Genomic DNA, 26,200 nt, shown 5'->3' on the forward strand with positions numbered 1-26,200 from the left:
AAATCTGGCCATTGAGTTTTGATGTGCCTCCATGTAGGTGAATCGGTAGGGACACACATCACTCCATCATTTGAGCGGTGGTTGGCATACCACGTGAGAAGCGCCATGTAGACCTGTCATAAAATCTAATATCTAACCAACCCAAATGATTTTCTCATATTAAACTGATCATTTAATGTGGGAGAATAAACGGAAGTCCTTTGAACTTAGGCAAGCTAGGGTTGTGCTTGAGGTTTGAACCCGGCCCAAGCTTTAGGTGCTTGCTGCCTAAGGTGCTTGAGGTGCTTGCTAACTAAGGTGCTTCAGGTGCTTCATGGCTAAGGTGCTAAGGTGCTCCATGACTAAGGTGCTGAAGGGTTCAAGGTGTTTCCAAAGTCAACATGATACCTACTCAATGGGGGGCGAGCCCTCATTGTAGGAGCATGAGAGAGAACACAGACACCCTCACACAAGGCAAGCTTGGTCTAAAGAAGCAACAAGGACGCTTGTCAAGTTCCTCTCCATGTTTCCCTTGTGGTGTGCCTAAAGCCTATTGGTTGGCCTCTCAAGGGGTCCAATGATAATTTAGTTAATTAAATTAATTCTTTATGCATTTATCAAGTGCTAGCATGGTTGCTTGATGTGACTAGAGCATGTGATTGGATAGGCTTGTAGGGGTCCAATCAAATTTCAGCTTGAGCTACAAGGAGGGGTCGACCAAGAGAAGCTAGGGGTGTTCTTGGGGGGTATACTCTCTCTCTCTCTCACACACACACACACACTCACAAGCTCATTCTCACTTGTGCAAAGTGCAAGAGCTCCATCTCCTTCTCCAAGCTTGTTGAGAGATTGAGAGCCTACACCAACACTCTTGGATATGGAATGCAAATCCAACCAAGAGCCATGCTTCAATGCTTAAGCTTGCCATCTTCTCCAATCTTCATTACTATGATATTATGCTATGCTAAGCAAGAAGAGTGATGATAAGTGAGGATATATATCTTTCTCCTATGAATGTTTCTTCTTATTCTTCCCTACCATCATTCCCCGCTAGCTCTCTCCACCTTTGAAGGTGTTTGAGGGCTTGGGATTGAGGCTGGGATGGTTAATGATTTTACAAGATTCTGATATGCTCGTGATGCATAAAGCTTTCCATCTTCATTGCATCAACTAGGTCACAAGGAACACAAAAATTGTATTGTACCAAGTCTCTCTTGATGGTAGAATCTATAATACAAAATCCTATTGGAGGCAACTGGCTCCACATAAATCTGGTCCTCAATTGTTGTCAAGTTCTTTAACTCTCTCTCTTGCAACAATATTGTTCATTCCAAGTTAATTAAATGTATGGTTAAGTTTCTACTGTTAACTAAGTTCACCCTCTATGTTCTCAAAGTAGTCTCATGAAAATGTTCACTCTGATGATCTTATTTCCGCTATTCTCAAAGTTCTTAGGCCATTTCCATTACATTGGTATCAGAGCCATTGGTTTCTCTTTTCTTGCTTAAGAAGAGACGTCCTTAAGTTTTCCATGAAAGGTCGGACCCTGTTCATTGCAATAGGGTAAGTGGGACATGGATCTATTATCTTGGTTGAGAAGGACTTAGTTTGAGGTACACCGTTGGGAACTATAGTCTTAATAATGGAATCTCTCGGGGCTTGCCTTTGGCTTAACTATTATTGAGCTACAAGAAAGCTCAATAGGAACCATAATCAACCGAGAGCCATGTTAGACTCTCTTCACTAGTATTTGCAATCAACAGACTCTAAACCATGGGTGTGGCTGCTTGAGAGCTAATTTTCAAAGGTAAAGAAGAGTAGCGACTAAGGTTTTTGAAGGTACAAAAGCACAAAGTAATCTATACAGAAGTTTAATTAGCACGGTTGACAATAACCAAGAGAGTATAATGAACATTGATAACTTTGATTTTGCACATGAAGGTGATCATGCCCCCATGTTTGTTAATTACCTTGTTACTAGGTTGCAACAAGCTATGGCAACCCTAATTTGCAAGCTGAAGTTACTCAACAACTTCATGCTTATGGGATTTCCCTTCCTCTCCAAGAGGAGAGAGAGCTTAGGAGGCCTCTTGATGAGACTCCCAAAGAAGACTCTCTCCCATAAGAGATGAGGAATCCAAAGAACAAGAAAGAAGAAAATCCCTAATTTCCTCTGAAGATGTGGCTCCACAAAGACAACGATCTAGACGTTTTCCAACTCCTCCTAAGAGGAAACAGTTAACCGATAGTCCTTCTCCTCATCACTCCGAAAGGGAAGAGAGGAAACAAAGGAAAAAAAAGGCAAGAAACAGGTCACCCTCTTCTCCTTCTTCTTCACCTTCCTCCTCAACATCTATTTTCCTAGAGAACACAAGAGGAGAGGATATTGTACATCTCAAATCTTACCCTGCATGGAGAAGGTCTTAAAAGCTCAAGAAATTCAAAGGAGGAGGAAAGAGTATCTCTTTTCTTACCTATGATGGCACCTTTGGTGCCACCAACAAAGTATTTGCCTTCATCCAGTAGTGTGATGCGGCCTTTGGAGACGAGGGCTTCATGGAGTCTTCCAAGCTACATCATGTAGCTATGCACTTCCAGAATTCTACTTGTCAATGGTGGGCTAGCCTTCGTGGCAATGGCAAAGCCCCAAAGACATGGAAAACTCTACGAGTTTCCATCATGAAGCAATTCCTTGCAAGCGATGGAAAGGACAAAGTGTTTACCGAATGGCAGAGTTTGATGCTGCTCTCCAATGAGTCTATCCACAAATATGTGACAAGTTTTGGGATTTATATCTCAAGGCTACTATCTTTCAAAAGATAAAATTTGCTCAGAGATACCTTGCAAGCGATGGAAAGGACAAAGTGTTTACCGAATGGTAGAGTTTGATGCTGCTCTCCAATGAGTCTATCCACAAATATGTGGACAAGTTTTGGGATTTACATCTCAAGGCTACTATCTTTCAAAAGATAGAACTTGCTCGAAGATAGAATTCACCGAGCGGGATTACCTGAAGAAATGGCTGAGTACGTCAATTCTCAACGGCCTCGTTCTCTCACCAAAGTAATCCACCACACTATGGTTGCTTTGCACATCAATTTCCAATAAGGGGCTAGAAGGAATACCAAGCCCATGGAAAGCGAAGACAAAAGTGATGCAAAGGGGAAAAACAATGCCCAAAATTCTTTGCAAGGCAACTCCAACAACAACAACAACAATCGGTCCAAGGAGAAGGGCGCTTACAAAGGTTTAAAAAAACTCTCTCCTGAAGATCTAAAAGCTTTTTGTAAGGACCACAAATGCTTCAAGTGTGGGGAGCAAGGACATGGCTATCGTTCTTGCCCCAAGAGAAATGCCCACAATGAGACTCCTAGAGCTTCCATGATCGAAGCTCCAAAAGAGGATGCTCATTTCAAAGGATCACCTCTCTTCTATGCTTGGGGAAAGGTAAGTGAGCATGATGCCTTCATCTTGCTTGACCCTGGATCTACTTACAACTTCATATCAACAGAGTTGGCCACTAAGTTGGGCACTTGAGCTTTTGAGATGGGAGATATTATAATTGTTGATGGAGCTTTCAAGGGACAGCAAGACCCCATTACTCCCTTGATTGGGAAGTTGAGGCTTCATGTCCAAAGCTACATCAACAAAGAAGACTTTTTCATTTCTCCTCTCTAATGGGTGCTAATGCGGAGTGTGCAAGAGAGGGAAGGAGAAGAGAATTGGGGAAGGGGACGAAGCAGAGCCAGTTGGGTTAGTGGAGAGGAAAGTGAGAGAGTGGTCAATTGTCTCTCACTTTCTCTCCCTATATTGAGTAGGAAAAAAAATGAGTAAGGGTGGTTTCCCACGCCCACCTGGTCTACATCCCAACAACCTCTCACTTGAAGGTCATGGTGGCCAATAGTGGCTGAGGCTGGGGATGGTTAATGCTTTTACAAGATTATGTTATGCTCGTGATGCATGAACTTTCCATCTTCATTGCATCAATTAGGTCACAAGGAACACAAAGGTTATATTGTACCAAGTCTCTCTTGATGGGAGAATCTATAATACAAAATCCTATTGGAGGGGGGACCAATGCCGCATAAATCCAGTCCTCAATTGTTGTCACGTTTTGTAACTCTCTCTCTTGCAATTATATTGTCCATGCCAAGTTAATTAAATGTATAGTTAAGTTGCTACAATTAATTAAGTTCACCCTCTATGTTCTCAAAGTAGTCTAATGAAAATGTATACCCTAATTCTCTTAATTCCGCTATTCTCAAAGTTCTTAGGTCATTTTCATTACAAGACCTACTTTTAAACATGTGTCGAATGCAAGGGATTAATGGAAAATGTCTCAATATGTTGCGGGGTAGGTGCATCTCGCTCTCTCCGGTCTTGTAGCATGCTTCCCCGCACACGGGACACGAGGTAGCATGTGCGTGCTCATTGCGATATAGTATGAAATTGTTGACGCACGCATGGATGTGCTGATACTCCATGCCAAGTGCAATGACATATGATCTAGCTTGTCGGCGATTCGGAGGCATGTGGTGATCTTTTGGCAATATTTTTCCCATCAAACTACAACAATAAAGCATACTAAATAAAATTGCAAGGAGGCACCATGAAGCGAGAGAGATGTATAAAAAGCCATATAACGAACTTACCCAAGGAGTGCATTGACACTTTGGGATTGCTCCAACCGAATTTTGCTCGCACGTTGAGGACTTCCAACGATGCCCAGAGCACCGAGTACTGTGCACCATCATAAAGAGGTATTCGGACACTCGTCAAAATTGTGTCTTCTATTGTCATTGCGCGTCGAGTGCATGGCTGACAATCCTCATTGCACACGTCGCGTTCATGAGCCAGTAACTCATCACACGTGTCAAACATGTGGTCATCCTCTACCTCAAAGTGCTCCTGAGACGCCAGAGGAGGAGCTACCGAAGTAGAGCTAGTGAGAGGATCACCATGCACCATGCCTAATTCGTCCAATAGCTCTTGTCTCTATCATTCGGCCTTCCTCACCGGCGCACCCCCACCGAACACAGACCAATAGGGCACCTCCTCAAGCGAGGGGTGAGCGGTGCTCTCATCTCTTCGAGCGTTTTCTTGAGGACGTCAAAGCCCTTCGTTCTCCACGTGCCCCAAAGCAATGCGTCTCAATCAAGATATTACCTTTTGCACTTGGCACAAGGACAAGGGAATTTGTCCTTGAGCCATTGATCACGTTCAGGGCCGTTCAGAGGGCCACGATCATCCCAGTGGTCCTGCACACTCGTGAAAGAGAGATTATAATTCAAAAAAATTATACTTAGCCATATGTGTCCTAAAAAATAAACAATTAATTAGAGAAAATAGTGTCAATTATATATTTCAATAAAAAGAAAGAAATGACTAAAAATAGAGAGAGAATAAAGAGGAATGAGTGCTACAATTTTTAAATAAAGTCCAATCAATACTTATACTAAATGTCTTAATTGTTAATCGCAAATGTTACAAAAGGAATTAAAAAAAATCATCTAAAAAAACATTTAAAAGTGCTAAAAATAAACATATGCTAATTATTTAACTACATGTTAGTATAAAATATTCAATACTATCAATTCAAAAAAAGAAAAGAATTATGAAAAAGAGAAAGGCTATGTATGAAATTATGCTAATGGTGGTGGGTTTGTACCCCCTCCCCTTCTTCCTCAGTTACCTCGGATACGTTTGTATCCGTTTGAAATGACATTGCACGATAATAGGTGTGATAATGCACGTGGTAATAGGTGTGGTAATACCCACACTAATATCAATCACAAGCGCCTAAAAAAGAAACAAGGGCACAATATGCCACGTATTTGCGGCATACTTTGCCCTTCTATTCTCCGCCATTGCACCTGCACCTTGCGCAACCTTCCCTACTTGCACCTGCACCTGCACCTTGCGCAACCTTGTTAAATAAATCCTAATGTAGAGAGAGATAGAGTCATTGAATGTTAGAGTAGTGAGAAAACAGTGTAGGTTAGAGAAAGAGAAATAGGGTAGAGAGAGAGAGAGAGAGAGAGAGAGAGAGAGAGAGGGATAAAAGGAGGGAGAGAGATAGAGAGACAGATATAAATAAAGAGGGAAAGATTCAAAGATAAGGAGAAGGAAGGAGAGAGAGAGAGAGAGGGATAGAAAAAGAGAGAGAGAGAGGGATAGAAAAAGAGAGAAAGAGGGATAGAGGGGGAGAGAAAGAGAGAGAGAGAGAGATAGAGGGAGATAAAGAAATAGGGATAGAGAGAAATAGAGAGATAGAGAGAAAGAGAGAAAGAGAGAGGGAGACAGAGAGAGATATAGTGAAAGAGGGATAGAAAGAAAGAGAGGGAGAGAGAAAGAGAGGTAGAGAGAGAAAGAGGAAAAGAGAGAGATAGGAAGAGAGAGAGAGAGGGAGAGAGGGATAGAGGGAGAGAGAAAGATAGAAAGAGGACTAGAGGGATATATATACATACATACATACATACATATATATATATATATATATATATATATATATATAGATAGATATATATATATATATATATATATAAATATATATATAAATATATATATATATATATATATATATAGAGAGAGAGAGAGAGAGAGAGAGAGAGAGAGAGAGAGAGAGAGAGAGAGAGAGAGAGGCATAGAGAGAAAGAGAGAGAGGAAGAGAGGGAGAGAGAAAGACAGAGAGGAATAGAAAGAGAGAGGTAGAGAGAAAGTGAGAGAGAGATAGAGGTAAAGATAGATAGAGAGAGAGGTATGTGCATGTGAGCTTACAAGGAGATAAAGAGCAATGGTTGTAGGCAAAGCAAGCGGTTTGTGGTGTGCGCAATGCGGGTATGCTTCCGCTTCTGAATAGTGCTTTGAAAAAGACATTCTTTACGTGAAAACAATGAAATTTAGAAATGACTTTATATTCTCTTCTTCTTACCTTCTCTATCTTTCTCTCTCTCTCTCTCTCTCTCTCTCTCTCTCTCTCTCTTTCTATCTCCCTTTTACTTTCTCCCTCTCTTTCTCCCTATGAACGCGGCATTAGGTTGGAAAGCTTTCAACGGTACCGTACCTCAGAATGGAGGCAGGCATGCAATGTGCATATTGATCCCTCGAACAAGGAGCTGCTGTGAAGAGATGCTGCGCAAGCCTGCACAATAAAGAAACTCTTCTTCAAAGCACTCTACAGAAGCGAGAGCACTCTCGCACTACGTACAACACAAAACGATGGCTATATTTACAGCCAAGCTCTTTATCTCCACTCAAAACGACAGCTACATTTATATGCTTGTATATACTTAAATTATAGGGGGGTTTGTACGTATATATTTTTTTATGCATGTATGTAGACACTAAGTACGCAAGCATAGCACCTGAAGGTCTCACCATTCCTCTTGGGTATAGTCTTTTTTTAATCGTGGCATTGTGATCATTGATCCACTCATGCAATATGGATTACCGCAACATACCTTTGGTTTTACTACAATTGAGACTGTGATGATATCTAAAGAGGTGCCACTTGACCTTTAGTACTACTAGCTATTAGTATGTATATGTATCTACGTGCTTGTGTGCATATATACTTGTGTACATATATATAGATGAGTGAGTAGAGGGAGAAAGCTTAGGTCTATTAGTATGTATATGTATCTACGTGCTTGTGTGCATATATACTTGTGTATATATATATATATAGATGAGTGAGTAGAGGGAGAAAGCTAAATCTCATATTTCTCTCTGTAATGTAGATGTCAGACGAGAGACCATCTAGTGGGAGCAACCATCTAGTTCTTCTTTTGGTTGGTTTACATCCGTGTGGGCTCCTGACCGGGGCAGACATCGCTTCTAGTGGACCCGAGTCTTGAGGCAGCGAGACCAAGCAAAGAAATTAAGATTATTTGTGGTTAGTTTTTTGTGACATTTCTCTTTGTTATTTGCAGGCATGGCCATCCTACACCTACTCTACTCAGGTTCCTCCACCGATGGCAGATCCATACCTACAACGGGCGCTCTCTTTACGAGACCAGTACCTCCGTTCGGTGAAGGGATTGTTTGGCTGCTACACTCCGTGCAACTTGGAGGCTATGGTCTTTCTCCGTAGTCCACACCATGGGGGGGTCAAGGAGGGACTCCTTACATCCAGAGGCTCGTATCGACGGCACCTCAATCTATGGCCCCTTCTTACCATCCTACTCCCCTTCCATCGCAGAGTCCCACTCCCATAGCATTGCAAGGTCCCCTGCCACTCCATTCCATTCTTGCTTTGCCTGAGCACTTTCGAGGCACTTCTTCTAGCAACGCGCATCGACGCTCGTCTTAGGGCAGCGAGCGTCGAGCGAGACGGAGGGATTTTAGTTAATGATTTGTTGTTGTTATTGCTAACTCAAGAGAATATCACTCTTAGTAGACGAACCAGAGAGATGGTCAAGGTTTGGGAGCGGTATACAGAATATGAAACTTGGCGATGATTGTTGGAGAACAACCACATCTCTCACGAGTAATTCGACTCACTGGTTGGATCACTACAAGCGATAAGTTTAAACAAATAATATTGTATCAATTGTTTTGAGCTGTTGATATTTGTTTAATTTGGTTTGGGTTAATGTAAAGTTAGGGCAATCAAACATACGTGCTTGTGGATGACGATGAGGAGGAGGAGGATTAGATAGAAAATTATTTGTTTAAACTCTCATAAAGTCTCAAATTATGTGGCACAATGTATATACAACTATTTTTATTTTATTTGTAACTTTTTAAGTTGATCTTCTGTACATTAAATTGTCAAGATAAAGTATATTCAGTTTTTTTTTTTTTGTATACTCTTTCAAAAAACAACTAATGTTTCATATGTTTTATGTAGGTAAAAAATGAAAGTGCTTGACAGCTGATATTTAGGCGCGGTAATAGTGGCAGCAATAGTCGTGGGTATATTCCCATGTCTATTATCGGATATATTGCTGTTAAACCACTACCGCGTCAGTTGCCGCTGTTCATTGTCACACACACAATATTTTCTCTTTTTAGTTTCCTTTGTTAGCCCACGACAATGCTAGCAGTTTTGTAATTTTTCTCTTATAGTGTCGTGGCCGCCTGTTCTGGAAAGTGCAAGGAGGAGCCTCCTAGATGGACAGTGGGAGACTATGAAATAACGCCTTCACCTTATCAAGTTCTCTCGGGGGTAGTGAGTCGCTAGGATTTACTCAATATATGGTGGCCACCATAGGATTGAATAACTGTTAAGTTAATCAAGAGAATAGGTGCACTCCATGATATGTGGCTTCAATTGAGGGAGCAAAGCAGCGATAGGGAAAGATATAAGGGATATGGTTGAGATGGGAGTATCCTAGACAATTATGTGGGGTTGAGAGGGTGTCTAGCTAGAGGAGACACCCCCTACACTGGACAACACTTTGCTTGCCATAGGTGGCCACCTTGCGAGATCAATCGATGTAAACACATCCGACTCACTTTTAATCATAAATGAAGCCAATTGCACTGACAATAGGGTTTTGATTTTGAAATGTTTGCATTTTGGGAACTCCCAACCTTTAGATACTCTCCCCCAATTTGATCGCCCCAAGCGAACCTCTCAATCAATAGAGATTGTGCCACTTTTTTTTATTAGTACACTTCTATACGTTTAACATGTGCAAAAATTGGGGTTAAATAACCCTCCCTGTTCTCGGGGGGGGGGGGGGGGGGGGGCGCTATGTAATCATGTTAATGTAACACGTGACTTCAACAAGGGGGTTTTTAAAATATAAAAAAATTTAGGCAATTTAACAGAGATACATTAAAACAAGAAGTTTTTATATTTCATTTTGAAAAACATTCCTAAAATAAGGGGTCATTTTATATAGTTAAACATGTTAAAAAAGAGGTTTTTTAATTATCCCACGAATGTACGTTATATAGGGGGTATTGAATAGTGACCCGCTTCCCCCCCCCCCCCTCGAGCTTCTATTGAGCCCACATGCTCTGCTTACATATTTACAAGTGAATTCCTTGCGTGCTCGCCCTACCATATTTAGATTGTTTCTCCTCAGTGGATGCTTCCTATAGTGCATCACAGTGCATTCATTCAAGCTATTACTCGGGTTTTGGAAGCTTGAAGGCCTTATTACTAAAGAGAGCATTAGAGCAACAATGAGCAAACCAGGGTCAAGATCTCCCAATTCTATCTTCTCTCTCGCGCTCTCTCTCTCTCTCTCTCTCTCTCTCTCTCTCTCTCTAGAGAGAGAGATTGGAGCATGAACAAGTTGTCTCTTTTTGCTTTAGGACATACAATGTAGTACTCATTAGCTTTCCCGCACTCTACTTACAACAGAGTAACACTTTTGTGAGGGTGGGCCTATGGGCTCCAAGACTCCATAGCAGCACATGCTTGATGGCATACAAAATGGATAAGCAATATTGCAGCAATTAGTGTAGGACGCACAAAGACACACTTAACCAAGCATGACTAGTCTCTTGGCTGAAAGTTCCACAACCCAGCCAGATTTCAACCTCACCTTGAAAAAACTTTGCATAATTTAACTGTAAAACGTGCCAGCTTGCCAAGTTCTCTGCCAACTTGCCCATATGAAAAACCGCCACAACTCGAATTGGGTCCTGTGCGACTAGTCTGCAAGAGTCACTCTTGGAGTTTGGAGAAACGCTGGTCAAAAAGCTAAAGGTGGTGAGCTGTGAAGGCGACTAAAAGTCAAGAGCCCGTGAGTAAAAGAGGTTACGGTTGACTTACAGATGAGGGTCTGGTCTATATATCAGCATTGTATGGAGTCCTTTGGCAATGCGCAAGCCTGTGAATACTAAGGAGAGAGCTGATCATACACAGCGTGTGTGGGCAGGCAAGGATTCAAGGATGGGGTTGAAGTTGGTAGTAGTAATCGGGTTGGTAGTAATGGCCCTGCTCTTTTCGCCCACCATTGCAGCGGGTGCCGCCCCTGCCCCTAGCGGTGAGCCAGATTTTTTGTGGCATTTATTGACTGACTCCTGACTCTCCCCCTGCATTTAATTAATGGCTGACTTAATGCATCGACGTGCTGAGCTGCAGGTAGCATGATGAGTGCCCAGCAAGTGGAGACTGCTTCACCAGCTTCGCTCTCTGATGTACATCTCTTCTACTCTATACATCACCTCACTTACGCATACAAGAAGATTAATTTTCTCATGCAGAAAAAGGGGGTCTTTCTCAGTGTTTTTCATACAATGCATAACATCATGAGCTTCTGTGAGGGAGGCACCGTAGCCTAGCTAGGTACGATTGGGGGCAGGGGACCACCGCCCCCCCCTACCGGACCGACGGTCCCCTACCCTTAATCGTACCTAGCTAGGTATGCGCCTCCCTCACAGAAGCTCGGATGTTGAGGTGAGTCAAAATATGAGAAATATTGTGAGAATTTGTCCAAAACTTCTTGTGACACAGCTCTTCTCATTTTCTTGGGCTTTTTGCAGTCACGCAAGAAGGCGGCTGGCCGCAAAGGAAGCGTCGGCAAAAACTGCTGCATCTAATTGCCATTGGAGGTTTCACTTCTTCACTGAGAGAGGCTCTTCTTTAGGTTTGGTACTGCACACTGCCCATGCTCGAGCTTAGCTGGGCCACTGCTTGTCATTTGCCAACTTGAACTACACCATGCACCATGGGCCTACAATCAGACAATCCATACAATATGGCCTTTGACTATGTCCAACGTTCATCACCAATAGATAATACCTTTATATCTTAAGGTTGCAATGGCTACATGCGCAAGAAGATTTTCTCATGTAGGAAAACGGAGTCTCTTACAATGTTTTTAATACAATGCACAACATCATGAGCTTTTGTTCGAGAGGCACCGCATACCTAGCTAGGTATGCAGTGCCTCTCGAGCAGAAGCTCATGATGTTGAGGAAGTCACATTGTGGGAATTATTGTGAGGATTTGTCCAAAACTTCTTGTGGTGGGGAATACTTCAGAGGTAAATTGGTGATATTTGAATATTCTCATAATAAGTTCGTCCAAAAATATCATGTTTCTCATCTTTCCTTTACTTTTATGGGATAAATTCTAAAGCTTGCAATTAGGATCATGCTAAAACTAGGTTTCTTTCAAGTTCTGCTAGCCTTGTTGCAGAAGTGACGGTGCAAGAAATGCAATTGGAAAAGGTACATTCAAGTAGCTTCTCTATATTTAATCCCTCAAAACCATTGAGTGAATTAGCAAGCACTTACAAAAATGTTGCATTATCAAAGATTAATGACCCTTAAAGCTTATGGACATAAAAAGGTCTTTTCAGCAAAAGAAAAAACAAACAATAATCCAGGACGTAATTAAGCTTGTCTATTTTTTAAATACTTACTTGAGATTGGCGCTCAAAGACTGCTCCATATGGGAAAAATAAGCAAGAATCAAAACTCCTCACTATTGTTCGTAGGATCTATCTCTATGCTAGCTCTCTGCTTATGCCTTATGCTATGAGGGCACTCCATCGTACTCCCGGGGCGGTCACTTATCAAAAGCTTCCTATATCACGTGCGTTCAAGAGGTTATTAATAATACCTCAATATACATACTATATTTACACTACGTGCCTATTGAAAAAACCCCCACCCCCCTCTGTATGTGTCATGCCAAGGGTAGGACTAGACGGGCACGGCCCGGGCAATGTGCCGGACACACATGCAGTAAAGGGGTCTATATATAGAAGAGGGCCAGGGGCCTATATATAGGATGGTTGGGAGGTAATTCGCATGTCTGTCTACCCGCGGGTCTTACATTGGTATCAGAGCTCAGGGGAGGGAGCAACCATGGAGGAGGGGAAGAAGCAGGGCTTTCTCTCGAGTCCTCTCTCTCTCTCTCTCTCTCTCTCTCTCTCTCTCTCTCTCTCTCTATCTTTCTCGAAGCATGGAGAAGCGTAGGCGAATCAATTTTCGAAGTTTCTTTCGCCATGGAATTGGCATAGCATGGGAGATGGAGGGGCTGCAGGTCGAAGGGGCTGCATGCTGCTCGTGGAAGCTTTGCATGATGCTTCAGTTTTGCATGCAAAGCCCTTCGGAAAGCTCCGGTTATGGATCCCACAAGGCGGGCAACGCCCCTTGGACAGCTCGACATGCAGGGCCGTGGGAGCGGCTGCTTGCACACAAGGAGAGCGAGGACCGGACCTGAGCCGAATTGAGTGTTCTCGGCGTCTTTGGGATCGCAACAGGGAGAGGAGCACTTTTCGACTCTATAGCCTTGGCCCTCGATGGCCAGTTAGTGTTCCATCTCAGGTTTCGACTGGGCGTACGTCGCCATGAAAGCTGAACAGGTTTCGTTTTTTTTTTAATGTTTCTTTCACATTCGTCTTCGATTGGGCGCCTTAGGGTGCCCAAGGGGCCACCCTAGGGGCCCCTCCCACCACAGCAAGGCCTGGTGCAAGCTTTTTCTTCAACCGTGGCCTTCCACCGCTTGCCTTGGCTTTGATTGGACCTTCCAAGGCACGAAACTGGATGACAAAATATTTCAGATTTGCAGACCCTCTAGAATCAAGAACATGCGTGGTCGCCAAAGCTGCGAGCATGCACGGGCATGCAACGGCATGCAAGGCCGACTACGAGCAGGATCCTTCAACGGCTATGATGCCTTCATGGATTTTCTCCATGATTCCAGAGATAGGTAGAATTTATCAAGCAAGGCTTGAATGATTCTACGGCAACGCTCTTGTTCAAGGTGCACAGAACTCGGCAGGGCCGACGCACGGTTTGTGTAACACCCCTGGAGCATTGAAGTTGCTCACAAGATTCCAAATTGATTGCGAATTGGGCAAGGCCCTTGACAGCATAAAGTGGAGTACTTATTGCAGATGTGCTTTGTAACTCTTGTATTCAATGGAATGAATAATCACGGCTATCATTCATAATGCCAAGCAGGTACGAGATGCATCACGGGCACGTGTTTTGCTTTTTTTCCATTACGTTTATAATTCGACACGGTCAATTTTTTATGCATGCTTCACAAGGTCGACTCTTTTTGCTATGTCATCGGTTGCTAATAGCATTTATTGGCAAAGAGGCCAGACATAGTTATATGAAGCATGGCTTCTCCTGAGTACCTTGATGGAGCACGCTCATCACAGGTTACTTTTTGCTTCAAAGGCAGGGCCAAGGGCCAGTTTTTCAGCATCTCACGGTGACGGGCATGGCATATTACTGGATTTGTTGAGGGCAGCAAGTTGCTCGGCATGGCCGACTCCTTGTCACTGTTTCTACAAGCCAACATAGGATGCTTGTCACACAATACTGGTTAATTTCACTTGAAATTGCTCGACAAGGTCGATTCTTTTTGTCATGCTATTTGCAGCCACATCCGTTGGCTATTAGCAGTACCAGATTTAGGTGAAGCAAGGCTTCTATTTTTGCATCTTCCATAGTGACTCACCACGTTTGGCATATGCTATGAGCATACAAACTTGGGAAGGCTTTGGCAAACGGTTTGCAGATATTTCATTCCGTATACGACGGATGTATATGATACAAAAGGGCGTATATCCATATGTGACAACTCTTTCTCGTACGGCCGATTTGGCTATGAGGCACCTTTACGCGAGCTTTCCCTTTCGAATCTCATAACAACCGGTTGCAGCAGCAACTACCAGGTTAGCCAAGTTTAAGTTTTTCTTGGTTTTTTTTTCGTTGTTTACACTTTACTTGGCAATTACTGTCATTGTGCAAAGCAAAGTGCTTTGACAATTTTACGTGAAGCACGGACTTCTCCCTTGTGTCGAGATACTGCCATTGATTTGGAATCAAGGGCTTTGGCACACAAGATTGGGGAACTGGCAAAATACGGAATGTCAGCTCACAGAATCCCTACCAGTTTATTCTGTGCAAGGCACTTATGGTTTCGGTTCTCATGCTTGAGACCGTTATAGTAGCCAAGGGCTTTCGTTTTTTCATGCAAGGCATGCTAAGCAGGTGGCATGGATTCCACCACTTTATGCATTATGCTTCCGCTATCACACTCGCAAATCTGTCAAGGACAGACTAAGTGATGGATTGTTGAAATTGACGGTTGGTTGCTATCAACACCCCACATCACTAAAAGGAACCTAAATCTAGGACTTATTTCACAGGCAAAGTGCCAATGCTATGTCATTTTCATACAATCACGACCCTACAAAGCAGGTAGATCAAGATGTGATTGTGTTTTTTTGTTACCTCTCTCAATGAGAGAGTCATAGCAGAAACTTGTTGCATGCTTATAGGATACGCTGCACGTTAGGCATAAGATGCACACGAGCATGGCAATCAACTATACACGTCATAGTCGTTCAAGGAAAGTTACGCAGCCCAGCATGCTCTTCTTCTCTCTCGTTCTCTCTCGTTAAGGGAATAATGAAAATCTTCTAAGAACCTTTTGATACGTGTTTTGCTCGTGAGTCAGCCTGAGCCAAGGTGTTCTAACTCTCAGCTAGCACGTGGCTAAGATGCTACTCAAATTAGTCTTCATCGGTTCGTCCATTGAACACTAATTTGCACAAGGGCTATGAGCCACACCGGCTAAGAGCCATTGTCATGCCAAGGGTAGGACCCAACTATTGCCATTCTTTGGGTGATTGTTTTCAAGAGTGAACAGATCTATCTAGGGAAGTATAAATCAACGTTAATGGACAAGCAAGGGTCTTGTCATTCAGGATGTTTACAGTGTCATTTTTGCACTGCATGTTTTCAGTACGACACTCAAGTTGAGTTTTTGATAAATCTTCAACTCACAGCAGCTGATCTCTACAACTCACAGCTAAATCACCCCCTAGGCATTGAGGATCACAGTTTGATCTCTCCCAGTTAAACTTTCAAGGAAAGACTTCCGCAATCTACCACACGATGGCGGACGAATTCAACTTTTTGAGTTGATTCCAATCATTATGTACACGGTTAACTATGTTGATTACCGTTGCCTGCTAGTTGAGCAGTTTCTACAGAGGGTCTTACCAAGGGGTTTGACTACGTAGATGTTACCCAAAGGGGTTGGATTGCGCAGGCAACACCCACGGTTTTTAGTACAAGTCGTATAAATACGCTTGAATGTTTCAAAGCCATGCCAAGGGCATGTTGGAACAGAGTATTTTGGACCGTAGCGTCCACTATACCTTATGTTGTTACGACCCTAGTTGTAGGGTTCGATTTGGCACATGTTGTCACATGGGATACAACATGGTCTAGGAACTCAAGGAGTTCAGTTTAGCTAGTGTGGAGTATGATAATGAGGGTCCCTCTCACTCTTGTCGCGGAGTGATAGCAGTTACCTCCACACACAAGTACCAGCTCGTACTTGATGGATGTCTCTTTTCTTGATATCCTTGTTTGAGACATATTCCACATGTGGAGAATATGAGTCTCTGGGACTGACACTGGTGCCAACTATCTAAAAATGTGTCACGACAAAGTCCCTAGATGTTGGTCACATCCATGGATTCGACCATTTTGAGCACACAATATCAGGAGCAATTTCAGTGGCCAGAAATTGTCGGGCACTAAGTACAAACTTATTATGATTACAAGTGATGTGAAACCACCTTAACGGAGGGTTGTTTCTACATATAGCTAAGTATGCTATGTACATGAGAATGTCTCATGGTTGGTACCTAGGTGTGACTGGGTTGTCACATTCTATTATGGTCCAACTTTTATTGCAAAGTATGCTATGTTCATGAGAATGTCTCATGGTTGGTACCTAGGTGTGACCGGGCTGTCACATTCTGTTATGGTCCAAAGTCTCGTCATGGAATTGCGATTCGGATATGTTTGTGTTAAATGCATGCACACTAGGTGTTATGGGCCCTAGTGTTTAACACAAATTTATTCGGAGCGGCATGCAAATTCGTGGACTTTATTCTTTCTGCACCCTTTTGCACTGCCAGTGCAATCTCTCTTGCAGATTCAGTATGAGTTGACACCCTGCCATACAAGGTGATGGCTGAGTATAGGTGTTTGTGATTGGCTGCTTGAAACTCCAATCTACTTTCAACCTAGTTGGTTGTCTCCATTCCATATCGAGTATATGCCTAGATACTCAATGATTGAGTCATAGTTTGTCGTCAGTCGTGGGCGACTGTCTGTAAGTGGTTGGGGGAAAGCACCTCACTCTTACTGTTGCTATTCATCCCACGTAGGATGAGCAACTTACAAGCATTCTATTTAGTACTAACGGATATGCAACGTGCATACGTTAGTAAAGCATGCTAAAGGATATGCTAAGTGCATACGTTAGCAAGAAGTGAAACAACTAGATCGTTTACTTTTCTGGTTTGGAGTTCGTTTCATATGATGAAAGGCATGTTATGGCTAGTTTTAGTCTTTGCCTATTATTCTCAAGTTATCAACCTTAATCATCAGTTTGGATGAGGTTGATTATTGGCAAGAAACCACCGCAAGTCAAGGACTTGGTTGCTGCTGATGAGTATGTCAGCATAGTACTTTCATGGAAAGATGAGCCGAGGTTATATTGCACATTCCAGTACCTTCAGAAAATCTGAAACCTGGGTATGCATTTAGACACCTCTTAGTTGTGATAACTCGTTTAGTATTCTCCAGTGAGTTCTAAATGGAGCCTTCACGCTCTTTTGATTATGGGTCGGTTAACCAAGACGGTTGCAGAGGGACAACAATGTGGAAAATCAAGATGTTACTCTTGATTTCATTGAACCTCCCAATGAACCGGGTTCCGATTCAACGAACGATTCAACGAACCGTTGGATCCATGAGGGATGCCACGGTGGAAAAAATTAGTGTTCTTATGAAGATACTACCACTTGTGTTTTCGAGGACGAAAACGCTTCTCCAAGGGGGAAGTAATGTCATGCCAAGGGTAGAACTAAACGGGCACGGCCCGGGCAATGTGCCGGACACACATGCAGTAAAGGGGTCTATATATAGAAGAGGGCCAGGGGACTATATATAGGATGGTTGGGAGGTTATTCGCATGTCTGTCTACCCGCGGGTCTTACAGTATGTATACATTTTGATACATTTTGATCTTTTAATAATCTTCTCCGGTTAACTCACATGATAGCATACACATTCTAAAAAGTGACCGCCCTAGGATCGTACTATGGTCAAATCAATGAGGTCACTTGTATTAGCATGTTGGGCTATATAAGCACTCTGTTGTACATTCGGATATATAATGATGTTAATTTGTCTACCTCTCTCTCTCTCTCTCTCTCACACACACACACACACACACACACAGTTTCCAACATGGTATTAGATCCGGATTAGGAATTTCTTTACCTAATAAGCTAATTAGTCTTGAATAAGTTCTTGGCTTATTTAAGAATTTTTTAAAGTAAGTAACTCTCTTAGTTTGGGTGTCTCTTGATTAAAAATTAGCATCAAATCTTACTATGACCATGGTTAAACTTCTCTTTTTTTGAAGAGATCGTCTTTAATTACCTTCCTCCCTAATTTTAAGTGTTGGTTGGGTGTCCATACTTAAACATCGTAGCCGTCATCCAATCGGCAAGGCATATGGGCGATCACTTGTGGCTACTAGTATCGAGACACTTCTTCCCTTCTCTCGACCTCTTGTGACATGACACCCTTTCCTTCATTCTCTTGTAACTTGGGGGATGTATGTGCGTAGGTGTGAATAGTGGCTTTCCCAATCCCTCAATGGTCCTCATCTTAAAAGAATCCTTGACATCTTTGAATGTCAACCTTGAAGAAGTGGCACCCTCTTTAAGCATCGGCACCATCAATCTTGTCTCTTCAAGACTCCCAAAAGGTACACCTCCTTCATAATCTTTTGGATTAAGTTTTGAACTCACTATCGACAACTCCAAGGATTTTCTCTCAACTAAAGTTTCCATCTCACACAAACAACATTGACAAGGGATGACATTTAGCTCTTTGATCTCATGGCCTTGGCATCAGTCAACATTGATGCACAAGAATATTTTCAACCCTTGATTTGAAATTTTTAGCCCACATACACAACAATGATCTTATACATGCAAGTACCATATTTGACTTGTGGCCTACTGTGCAAGCTCAATGGTGGATTTCACTCAACTCCATGGTTCTGCATGTATGTTAGATTTGGTGCCGGTGCTCCTGAAGACTTACCAAGCCACATTCAAAGCTTCATTGCCATGGAAGGCTCACATGGTTGAATTACTACCAATGGGATGTTTTTCACAAGCTTGGACTATTCAAGAAAATTTCTTTGTAATGACTCACCACTCCCATTGCAAATGCAATGTCTGCGTTCGTAACCACCATCACATACATGAGAATGTCCATAGCTGAGGGATATGGAATCTTAGCCATCTCAGCCTTCTCAACATTTGATTTAGGAGAATCATCCTTGCCAAGTTTACAATATTCTTTAATGGTTGCTCTTACAAGTCATAGCATAGGTCATGATTGCCCTCAAGGAATAACATTCAGGTGGCATCTGTTTGTTGAGCTTGATGGAGTGTCTATAAACAAGTGAGAAGCATCTTAAAAATTTTGACCAACATAACGCAAGCCAAATCTGGTATCCAGAAAAAGTTTTGTATCATTGATGAGATATTCTCCACCATATAATCTTCGGTTGGCTTGCCATTTGGTGGTGGTGGGATTTGTGGGTAAGTGACTCAAGTTATTCGCTTCTGTTTGATGATGGATTTTTGTTGCCAGCTGCAGACCCTTGGGACTGGGCACTGCACCGAATCTTGCTTGATTTCTATTGGTACATTGGGTGCCGGTTTAGCTAAATGTCACGCCACTTAGGATGTACCATTGTTTGATTGGAAGCGAGCTCTTTGAGTAGCCTTTCTTTAATATGCAGCACTTCAAACTTGATTAGCGGCTAGGGGAGAGCTTGTTAATGCCACTCTTCATTGGTATTTTCCATTGTTAGAAGATTGAAATTGATTGAATGAGGAACCTCTCCTCCCATTGTATGGCCTCCTTCCATACTTGCTCGGTTTTGTCTTCTCCTTGCTTTTTAAGCAAGGGTTCTTCTTCTACAATCAAGCTTGTTGTAGATACAGAGGGACCGAATTCTTCTTGTGTAACCACAATCTCGGGGAGACTTGCTTTTGTGGTTAGTGTTTCTTCAAAATTCATGAATTGTAAGGTATCTGCATCTCCCATGTTAGTCTCTGGTTGGTCCTCGCCAGAGGTGGATGCCTGAGCTTTGATGGCCTCTTGAGATTTTTGAAGCTCAACTTTGAGATGTGCTATCTCCTTTTGATAGCCTTCTTCTCTTTGCTTAAATCCGATGGATAGCTCTCGGCATTGCATCTGCTCAAGCTTGATTTCCATTTCCAGTTCTTTGGTCTTTTGCTCAAGTGCTTTGTAGGCATCATCAATATCTTGCAATGTGGCCACAGTGGGACTTGTATGCAATTTGTTGAGTAGTTGAGTTTGCTCTTGGCATTGAGAATCTGATTCTGCTAACTGAGCATTTGCTACATCAAGCTGGACTTGCACTCTTTGAGCAAAAGAGCTGGTATTCTGTAAGGCCGTGGTAACCTCTTTCAGGTGTTGCTCTTTCTGCTGCATTGTTGCCCTTAAGGCTTCTAACCCTGCTTCAAATTTGGTTGTCATATCTTCCACTTTTTTGTTGGTTGTCTCCATTGCCTCAGTATATGCCTCCTTGAAAGATTACGCTACCTCAAGCCTCGCTGTTGTGAGCTTTAGCTACTATTGGAGGTGATGTAGCCTTCAATCCCTCATTAAGGAGACTTCTTTACGTTCAAATCTTTGAATAAACGCATTGATGCTCAATACATATGGAAACTTTACTAGAGGAAACTAGCGGCTATGTATTCTCAAAAGAGGCTCTGAATGATACAACGTCTAAACACTCATGTTATTTTCCCCTACCATGAATCTTGTCTTTGTCTACCTCCCTTTCTCTAAGACCTATGGTTTGTGGGTGATGTACATCTAGATTTTTCCTTCACGAAGGATCTATTGTTTATACCCTCTTTGAGACCTTTTGACTCTGTTGCATGGACCCCTTTATAACCCTTTTTGTAACTATTTACCTTGATTGTGTAATAGCTATACGCAACGCCACTAAAGGCAAATGGAGTTAATTTTCGAGCACGAAGCTATTTTTGGAGCGTAATTCTAGAGTGCATGAATACTGCATATAGATGAAGAGAGAGTCCGAATGATGAAGAGAAGGAAGGATGTTAGGTTTATTGTGCGTGATTTTGCAACAAGTTTAAGCTAAAAGGAGGTGTGTGACAAATGTAGGAGAAGGCTGCAGAGCTTCCTAAGATGGATGGCAACTTGGGGTATTCAAATTCATGACGGTCTTGACATCGTGGAGGGTGTGAACAATGTGGCGAATTTGGGGTGCGTGCAGCTTACGATTTCTAGGATGGTGATGCCATTGCTTTTATACCAAAAGATGCCTACCTGACCTTGAGGACAACAGGGGCTGCACACACAATGCACAATTGGGAGGAGACCTTGGCTTGGTAGTTGCCCTCATGTATGAACGTAGTTGGCTTGCTTATCGAACCAATCAGTTGGAGATAAAGGAATGGTTTTCTATGATCAAATGATATTGAAAGGTGTGATACCCAATTATATTACATTCATATGTGGGTTCAAGGCTTGTGGCTCTGAGGGAGTCATCAATGGAGGCTTACAATTACATACTGACATAATCCTTTTCGGCATGGAAAGCGATATTCAAAGTATGCCAAACGCCGACTCGACGAGGAAGTATGGGGTCGTTTAAGAAGTATACTTCAACATGCGAGTGTCTCCAGAGGCTCTTTCATACATCTATGTCTTGAAGGCATGTGGTGATCCTAGGGCATTTGAAAAATGCTAAGAAATACATGCTACGATTGAAAAGATGGTCTTGAGTCAAGTTTGTAGGTGCTTGGTGGTGCTTTGATGGGGTATATCAACACACATACTAGTGGCTAGGTGGTGGAACAGCGAAAGGGACATTTAGCAGTTGATCCACATCAGATTTATCCATAGATGAACGTGATAACGATTGAAGAGCTTTTGTGATGTCCAACGAAGGGACGCTGAGAGAGAACACAAGCCGACATAAATCAACGATAATGAGTTCTTCCTCGTGCAATTGCAAAAATTTTTAAATAAGAAAGTCCATCCAACACTAGAGGAGAAGCATAATAATATTGGAGGGGATAAATGTGGCTTACGGTGCCAACTGCACACCATACATACATCATACGTATGTATGGTCTTTTAATTTTTTTGATGGGCATAAACATTCCATTGCACAAAATGCATTTCCTTCCATCTTTAAAAATTATTGTGCAACCTTCACATATCCGTTAATGCCAAATTTCATTGCGAGGTCGTGCAGCTTTTGGCAAAAGCTTCGAGGAGAGATGCTCCGAAGCTTCCAAAATAAGAGAGACGATATGAGATGAAAGGTACAACAATGCTCTTCTTGATCATTTGCACTATGGATCAATCGAGGCAAACTAGTTCATCTTCAAATAAGAAAATTTCACATTGTTTCTTCGTGAGATAAAACGAAATACCAAAAACCATTCTTGCATACCACATCCACTTTCAAATCATTGGCCATGATTTCATAGAGAAGAGAAGGATCTCAAAAACCTTGGCCTCAACGCTTTATTGGAAATATATGCTAACAAATCCAACAAACTAGTTATTTGTGCCAATCATGCCTCGTGGACTTTATAAAGGTGGAACAGCAACACCTGTGGAACAAAGTTGGCAAATCTTTTAAAAAAAGACTAGGTTTAGTATACTCCCACCTCTAAATTTGGAGTTTTCCCTAAAATTTCAAAGGAAAGGTGAGAAGGGAGATATATCGTTACAACCTTCTGATATAGTCAATTTACCTCTATTTTTTTTTAGATGTAGACATCCAAGTCTTGGCTACCATGAATTATAGTTGATTAGTCCACCTAAGGTAGATGGAGAGGGTCTTCTTGCTGTGATAAAAAGAGATGCATGTGCCAACAGTGCCATGAACATGGAGATGAAGTTGCTTTGGAAATTAGCAGCAGTTCTGTCTGAAAGATCCCTGTTGGCCGTTGGATTTCTTGGATGACTGCGGATGAAGCCAAGCGTCAACGTGCGCAGAAGTCAGAAAATGAAGAAGAGGAGTCATGAGAGTAAGGGTGATAGCCTATAGGGAAGTAGGAGAATACCGGATCATCAGTGGGTTGCTGAGGATGCGAAGGTGATGGTTCTCTCTCCAGTTCCTGGGGGCCATCTTTAACTGTAGGACAGACAGTATAGTCACAAGAAGTTTTGGACAAATAATACTCACAATAATTCCCACATTGTGACTTACCTCAACATCATGAGCTTCTGTGAGGGAGGCGCCAGGCGCCGCATACCTAGCTAGGTATGATTTGGGGTAGGGGATCGCAGGCCCGGTGGGTCCCTTGCCCCCAATCGTACGCAGCTAGGTATGCGGTGCCTCTCGAGCAGAAGCTCATGATGTTATGCATTGTATGAAAAACACTGAGAAAGACTCCTGCATGAGAAAATTTCTAAATCTTCTTGTGAGTGCATTAAATGCAGGAGGAGTACGGTCAATTAAGTGCCAATGCGCAGGGGTGCAGTCACTACAGAGCGGTAAATGCAGGAACAGAGTGCGTAACTTAATACCTCTCAACAGCCAAGGCCGCAGTGGTGGAAGAAAAGAGCAGGGCCATCACCAGCAACCCGCTTAAGAACCACCCCATCCTAATTGCAGTAGCCTCGTCTGAGCTCTGTCCCTATAAGCTCACCAAGCTAACTGCCCCTGCCTACCTAGAAATACCCAGCCCACTGTAGGCCACTTTTGAGAACCTCGTAGAGTCGTATAATTTCACAAATATCCTAATCCCTGGCAGTCTGTCCCTTGACCTTTGATCGCCTTCACAGCTCACCACACCATTGCTTTTTGACCAACTTTTCTCCAATTTCCAAGAACGGCCATCGCAGAGTGACCTTGAAAATTGCAAGCCTTCCCATCAAGCATGGCAAGATTTGCCTCCACAGGCACGAGGGGATCAGGGGATCAATGGTTGCGTTGATTTGGGCCGTCCGTCGATACACATTTGTAAGTTCGGGACATTTGGAAATTTCCGGGAGAAAAGTAAATCGGGTAGGCTTGCAAATTTGGAACGGGTTGCACCCCATGTCTCGAACCCACCACCTCCCCACTACGAGCCCTGTGTTGTAACCACTATGCCCGCTTGCATTCCTTGAAATATAGGGAATTTGAGTATGTCGTATAGTAAATGCGGGGGGGATTTGTAAATTTAGGGAAGATTGTAAATTTGAATTGCCCTCGCACCATCAGATCTGACGGTCCATGATTGACGCGCCCCCCATTTTTGTCGTCCACCATTGATCCCCTCATGCCCATGCCATTGTGAGATAGTGTTAAGGCAAGAATTGTGCAATGTGTAGTTCTTCCCAAGGATAGGCAAACTGCACAACAAGCTGCCCTTTTTCAAGGAAAGGGTTTTAAAATACAACCCTGCGAATATTCATTCTTATATATGTAACATATACAAGTGATGAAATCACTAGGCCTGCCAAATTGCCAATTGAAAGTAGAAGCATCGGAGTATGTTGAGAGCATATAAGCTAGATATAAAGAAAGCAAGTGCAAATTTTTTGTAACTAGCACCACCACTCAAAGAAAACATACATGTGCAAGACTTTAGCAAAGTACCAAGTGATAACTCACAGAACAATGAGCCTAGAGCACATGAAAGTTGGCAAGGCTTACAAAGAGCTAGCGAATGCTTATACACAACACTAAATATTGCATCAAACCAAAATTGTTGCAATTTTAAGAAAAACGAACTTTACAAGCATATATCATAGTCCTCTGAAAAATCCGTAATTCGAAACCAATGCTGACAAGTGAATCTTGAGGATGCAACTTTTGAAGGTTGTTTGCACAAACATGCAAGTATCACAAAACATGCACCCAAAATACTACTATTTGCAAAAGCCATTTTTTATAGACAAGGAGGAAAAACTCCAATGATAGCTCTCCTAATTTTCATGTTATTTTGAAGGATTTGTTGAATCACACTAAATTGAGTACAAAATTTGTTGGGTTTTCTGCAGAACATGCAATACAATGGGTTTTCATAGCTCCACGAATATTGCAAAAATTTAGTGAGAACCTCATACATTGATGTTAATACAAGGGGCATGGTCGACCCGACTAGTGATGAGAATGGGATCGTGCAGCTAGGGTGGATGGAAGACAAACATAATGCACACAAGTAAGTATGTGTAGGTTAGATAATTCCACATTTTCTCCATTGACTCATACTCTAGCGACTCAAGGACAAAGCTCACATCTTACAATCCTCCCCTTGAGGTTTGGATTAGGACAATACAATGAAGATTCTTTATCCACTAAGGATGACACAGTATCCACACAGGATGTCAATACATATCTCCACTAAGGATGACAAAAAGAAAAAGTCCTCCCCTTGAAGTTGAGAGGCTTCAATCTTCAAAGTATGTCGTCACAGTAGACCAAGTTGCTTCGCCTTGGTCTTTGTCTTCTTCTTCGTCCACCGCTACATTAGCTGATCCTCTTGAAAATTTCTTGCCTATTTAATTTCTATTGTTGATGCTGATTTTTCCACTGCTATTGCCTCCACTTGAGTAGCATCGAGAGGAGGATGCCCCTTCTTACCACTTTTTTTGCAAGACTTGCTGGTGTAGCAATCCTTTGCTACAGGTCCCATTCTTCCACAATCATAACACTTCTTTACACTTGATGATGATGTTGAATATCCTCCCCTTGGTGATGATACGACAAAAGCTCCTCCTGATGATGTCGATGAGCTGTAGTGACTGAAACTCAACGTACATGAGAAATCGCGCACAAACAGACACCAGAAAACTGCTGCATGCAGTAAACATATCCTTACGAGGATATTGGCTCTCAAAAGAGCTCAATAGCACCGTGTGTGCTCAAGAAAGTATGCATCCATCAACGCATGACCATCCGCAAACAAACTGGTGCCAAAGTGACTGCCAAGGGTGTAATAATCAAGCGCCAAATGGACTAGTCATCCATTGTGGAATGATGTCGTAGGGTAACATAGGGATCCTCTACCCGCTAAGAAAAGGACTCATGAATATGCTTTATCTTCTCTACACCATAGTCGAGGACGACTATGATTTCAAGAGAGAGGTAATGTCATAATAATCAATATCTAATTCTCCTAAATGATTTTCTCATTTTAACCGATCATTTAATATGGGGAAGTGCCAGGGG

The 26,200-nt window shown here is 42.4% G+C and overlaps 1 protein-coding gene and 1 long non-coding RNA gene across 3 annotated transcripts; one reads left to right on the forward strand and one right to left on the reverse strand.

Moving 5' to 3' along the window:
• Positions 1-10,778: 10,778 nt before the first annotated feature.
• Positions 10,779-11,729, forward strand: LOC147434389 (uncharacterized). The gene is made up of 3 exons (XM_086489931.1): positions 10,779-10,925; positions 11,024-11,079; positions 11,425-11,729. Exons 1-3 carry the CDS (start codon positions 10,832-10,834, stop codon positions 11,479-11,481), a joined length of 207 nt encoding a protein of 68 aa, XP_086346057.1. The 5' UTR covers positions 10,779-10,831; the 3' UTR covers positions 11,482-11,729.
• A 10,606-nt stretch (positions 11,730-22,335) lies between these two features.
• LOC147434390 (uncharacterized) lies at positions 22,336-23,705 on the reverse strand. Of its 2 annotated transcripts, XR_015185244.1 has the most exons (4): positions 23,569-23,705; positions 23,103-23,173; positions 22,791-23,002; positions 22,336-22,646 (listed from the first exon to the last, which is right to left on the reverse strand). It is a non-coding gene; the product is annotated as an uncharacterized LOC147434390 (long non-coding RNA). The 2 variants fall into 2 exon arrangements; XR_015185243.1 differs by lacking the exon at positions 22,336-22,646 and having other exon boundaries at positions 22,657-23,002.
• Positions 23,706-26,200: the final 2,495 nt, after the last annotated feature.

This window comes from Adiantum capillus-veneris, chromosome 19 (assembly GCF_014529385.1).
Source record: "Adiantum capillus-veneris isolate H3 chromosome 19, ASM1452938v2, whole genome shotgun sequence".
Lineage (NCBI taxonomy): Eukaryota > Viridiplantae > Streptophyta > Polypodiopsida > Polypodiales > Pteridaceae > Adiantum > Adiantum capillus-veneris.